General features: G+C 39.3%; 1 protein-coding gene across 1 annotated transcript in view; it reads left to right on the top strand.

The window, feature by feature from the left end:
- Positions 1–43: 43 nt before the first annotated feature.
- The window catches only part of dmtf1 (cyclin D binding myb-like transcription factor 1), a 10,252-nt gene continuing 5,794 nt past the window's right edge, over positions 44–4,501 (top strand). The window contains exons 1-7 of the mRNA XM_037696126.1: positions 44–190; positions 1,884–1,973; positions 3,153–3,238; positions 3,407–3,503; positions 3,610–3,686; positions 3,769–3,926; positions 4,006–4,038. Coding sequence (XP_037552054.1) covers positions 85–190; positions 1,884–1,973; positions 3,153–3,238; positions 3,407–3,503; positions 3,610–3,686; positions 3,769–3,926; positions 4,006–4,038 — 647 coding nt within the window. The 5' untranslated portion in view covers positions 44–84. The remainder of the gene's footprint in view (positions 191–1,883; positions 1,974–3,152; positions 3,239–3,406; positions 3,504–3,609; positions 3,687–3,768; positions 3,927–4,005; positions 4,039–4,501) is intronic.

Below are 4,501 nucleotides of genomic sequence, written 5' to 3'. Positions count from 1 at the left end.
AGCAGCGAATCAGCAGCGAATCAGCAGCGAATCAGCAGCGAATCAGCGGCTCGTTGGGCTCGGTTCTGTCTCGTCAGGCGCAGGATGAGCTCAGCAGCAGAAGACGCCGCTGCTCCGTTAGAAACGGTCAAATCCGTCACGTTAACTCGAGACGCTGATGGAAGCATCGTCCTGCACTGTCCTCCAAACGGTGGGTCACAAACAAACACACACCTGATTATCTTCTGATTTATTTCTGGTTTTTTATTTTTATAATCCTATGATGCCATATAAACAAAGTAATCCTTCAGATAAACACATTTAAAACTGGTTTGAACAAATATGCAAACAAACTTTTATTTTTACCTGTTTAACTTAACGGAATCGCATTAAAATGCAAAAAGGAAATAAAAAAAAATCAACGTGATAAATTAATATTGACAAGATTCATATAAAATAAGACGAACACATTTCTCCTATCTGACTAAAAACAGTGTTTGTGTTTAAATTAAACATTAATTTTTCATAAATCTGCAGTTTTAAAACAAATAATTCAAACTTTCTATAAAACAAAGTGGAGATTCATCCAGTTTCTGCTTCTGCACTTTGAAAATCTGTAAGAAGAAGAACTTCCTTTGGCTTTTTCCTCCTCAGGGAGTCCTCCATCTGTCTGTCCTCATTCTGTCCTCTGTGTCCTCCATCTGTCCTCATTCTGTCCTCTGTGTCCTCCATCTGTCCTCATTCTGTCCTCTGTGTCCTCCATCACTCTGTCCTCCGTCATCACTCTGTCCTCTCTAACTGCATCCAGATGTCTCCTCCTTGTCTCTTTCCTGCAGCTGCATTTCTAACCTCCTCCTTCATCTTCTACAGTTTTTGTAACTGAACACATGAAGTTTCCATATTTACATAAAACTCGTTGAATTAAAATTAAAAATAAATCAACTTATTTTTCTGCCAGGTCTCTGTTTTTACATAAATTCAGTGTTTAGCTTAACTTTCTTCAGTTATATGTTCTTTAAATACAAGAAGACAAACACGCATACACGAGTAGAACATGCTAACTCCACACAAAAAGAGCCCAGGTCTAAACCGGGGATTGATCCAGGGACCTCTTGCTGTGAGGCGACAGTGCTAACCACTAATGCCCCGTGCTGCCAAATGATCATTGTTGTAGCTTCAAAGTAACAAAAACACAATAATGGATAAAATAAATTTTATATTCCTATTTAAAAAGTATATTATACACAGTTTTGTTGACAAGAGAGATAAAATAGTCGACAGGTGAGTAAAAAATCACAAGACGATAAAAAATAAAAACTTGAAAAAATAAACTGTTTAAAAAATTACGATAAAATGTTTTGTTCTAGAGTGAAACCTGTACAAGGTAAACCAAATTAAACGTGTGTGTGTGTACCGGTAAATGTTTTTATTTTTTTTACTAAACAGTTAAATATACAAAAATAAAATATTTAATGAGAAATATTAGAGAACAGACCTTTGATCTGTCAATCAAATAAAAGTTCTGGCATCAAAACTTTAAAATGATTTCAATTATTTTCAAAACAATAAAATGTATTTTTATGACAAATGTTTAATGATTTACTTTATTAAAGGTTAAAAAAAACACATTTTACTGTAAATTAGCCTTGGTAATAATATAATAATATATAAATAATATTTTTTTCCTTCAGTTCAAACTAATTAAAACTGTGTTTAATTAGAAAAACAGGAGTTTGTTTATTTGATTAAATCCCATGAATATTCAGAATAAATCTTTCCAGATGGAGGATCTTAAAATGAATGCTTTTTATTTTACAGCTGATTCTTTTAAAGTTTAAAGTCTGTTTTGTGCGTTTGTGATTTGAGGCTCGTGATCTTAAACACGTGACTGTTTCTGTTTGCAGACGACGACTCGGAGCCTCTCCAGAAGAAGCTGCGTGTTTGTGCGGAGGAAACCTCCGGGACGCCTCACTTCTCCGTCCTCACTCTGCCCGGTCAGGCTCCACCGTGCTCTTTAGGTTCTGCCAGCAGATGTTTATCTGTAAACATCCACACAAACATCTGGATGGAGGGAAATATTTGCTTCGTTGTTGTTAAAAAAGTCCCATCAGGCTTCTGTAGCCGTTTGTTAAAGAAACTTAAAGACGCCTCCACGACCCTGACATTATTCGAACACGTTGTTAAATCTTGATATCGGTTTCTCAGATTATGCTGTTGGATGATTTTCAAACTGTCAGGTCGTAGGCAGTGTGTTCAACACAACGGTGCTTCGTCTAGCTTTTTAATGGTCAACGGTGGTGTACCACAAGGTTCAGTCTTAGGACCCACTCTTTTTTTTTTACAATTCATATAAGTAATGTAGGTCAAAACGTTTCTGACGCTCCCGTACGTCTCTATGCTGATGACAGTTGTTTATTGTCGAGCTAAAACAGTTGCTAAGGTTTTCCAGCTTCTCCAGTCTGCATTCAGCATCAACCAGTCAGATTTGTTCCATCTCAAACTGGTGCTGAACGTTGATTAAAACAAAGGGATGTTGTTTTCATCTTTAAATCACTTCTTGGTCTGCTGCTTCATACATCTCCTCCTACATGTCTCTGTGTGAGTGCAGCTACAGCGTGCGCTCTCAGGACATCATTACCTGCAGTGTTCCCTCAGTGAGGACTGAACTAGACTAAAGGACCTTCTCCTGCTCCGCTCCTGTTTCCTGGAAGATCTTGTAAAAAGACCTGAAGCTCTCGACCTTTGACCTCTCTAAGTGTCTTCAAACATCTGTTCAGTTCCTGGTGAAGACCAACGCAGACGTGTCCCTGTTTTTTGTTTTATTTTTTATTATAATCTATTTATTTTTCATTCTGTTTATTATTTTATGATCATCTACTGTTGTCAAATGAGTCCTAGAGACTGAATGAGACTAACCTTTACAATTAAAAGCTGAATGAATTAATAATAATAAATGAATAAACTATTTACTTCTAATTAAATATAACTTTATAAGTATGTTGGATGAAAAAGGTTTTGGAGGGATCCTCTGATTTTAGCTGTTAAAACTAATAAGAACCAGACGTCCTTTGGTTTTGGTTCAATTAAACCCGGATGTTTCGAAGTGTTTCTTCTCTGAGCTGCAGGCGTTTGTCATCGGTAAAGTTGTAACGTTTTGTTTTTGTTGTTTTCAGCGTCGGAGAGCGACGAGAGCTTCGAGGTGACGATGACGGCCACGGCAGAAGGAGATCTGTCCGATGACGGCGTCGCTCAGATCGAGGTCAGACGTGACGCTCGTCTTCATGGGTTTGAATTTAATTCCTCGTTTTTGTGTCGAGCCACGTTTGACTCAAACCTCCCGCCATGAGGTGGAGGGTGAGATGTTTGTGCTGCTGCCGCCGGCCGGCCTACATCAGATGTTCTGAAAGTTCTCCTGTTGTGTGTGAAGATTCTTCCTGAGGATGAGGAGCAGCAGACCGAGGTGTCTCCGGTCAGCCAGGCCTGGTTCACCACCAAAGAGGACAAAGACACGTTGACGAACAAAGGTCCAAACACGTCGTTCTGTTTCACACTCAGCCACACGTGGGTTGGACTGGTTTGTCTCTTAAACTGGGACTTGTTTGTTGGTTTTCATGTTTTTCTTGTCTTCAGGTCACAAGTGGAAACAGGGCATGTGGTCGAAGGAGGAGATCGACATCCTGATGAGCAACATCGACCGCTACGTGAAGGTCCGTCGCTCGTCCGCCGAGTCTTCGCTCGCTTCCGACTCCGCGGAGCACGAAAAAAAACTTAAAGTTCTCGTGTGTTCAGGGCCGCGGGATCCAGGACCCAGCAGAGATCATCTTCGAGATGTCCAAGGAGGACAGGAAGGACTTCTACCGCTCGGTGGCGTTGGGGCTCAACCGGCCGCTGTTCGCCGTCTACAGGCGAGTTCTGCGGATGTACGACAACCGGAACCACGTCGGAAAGTGAGTCCACGAGGAAAACACGACGGGAGCCGAACCGCAGCTCTGAGTGGGCGGTAACTTTTCATGTTTCACCTGTCAGGTACACTCCTGAGGAGATCGAGAAGCTAAGGACGTGAGTGTCTCAGCTTCTTTTAGCTTCTTTTAGCTCCTTGTAGCTTGTTTAGACATCGTCCTGTTTTAATGTTGTTCAATGTGTTTTTGCTTTTCAAGCTTGTTTTAGCTCATTTCCACTTTTTTAGCTTCTTTCAGCTCCATTTTAAATTTGTTTAGGATAGTTTTAGCTCATTTTAGATTGATAGATAGATTTTAGATTTTTGTTTTCTTGTTTTGGTCTTGTTTTGTTTGTCATCTTGTTTTAGTCGTTTTTAACTTTCATAACTTTTTTTGGCTTCAATTTCTTTTTATTTAATTTCAGCTTTTTAGTTAGTTTTTTTTATTATTTTTTTTTACCATTTTTAGCTGCTTTTAACTGTATTTTTAAAGTTTATTACTTGCTTCAACTTTGGTTTAATTTTGTTTTAGCTCTCCTAGCTGACTTTAGCTAATGTTAGCTGGCTTTAGCTAATGTTAGCTGA

The sequence above is a fragment of the Nematolebias whitei genome, chromosome 22, assembly GCF_014905685.2.
Source record: "Nematolebias whitei isolate Nwh7 chromosome 22, NemWhi1, whole genome shotgun sequence".
Taxonomy (NCBI): domain Eukaryota; kingdom Metazoa; phylum Chordata; class Actinopteri; order Cyprinodontiformes; family Rivulidae; genus Nematolebias; species Nematolebias whitei.
This window is presented reverse-complemented; position numbering and strand designations above follow the sequence as displayed.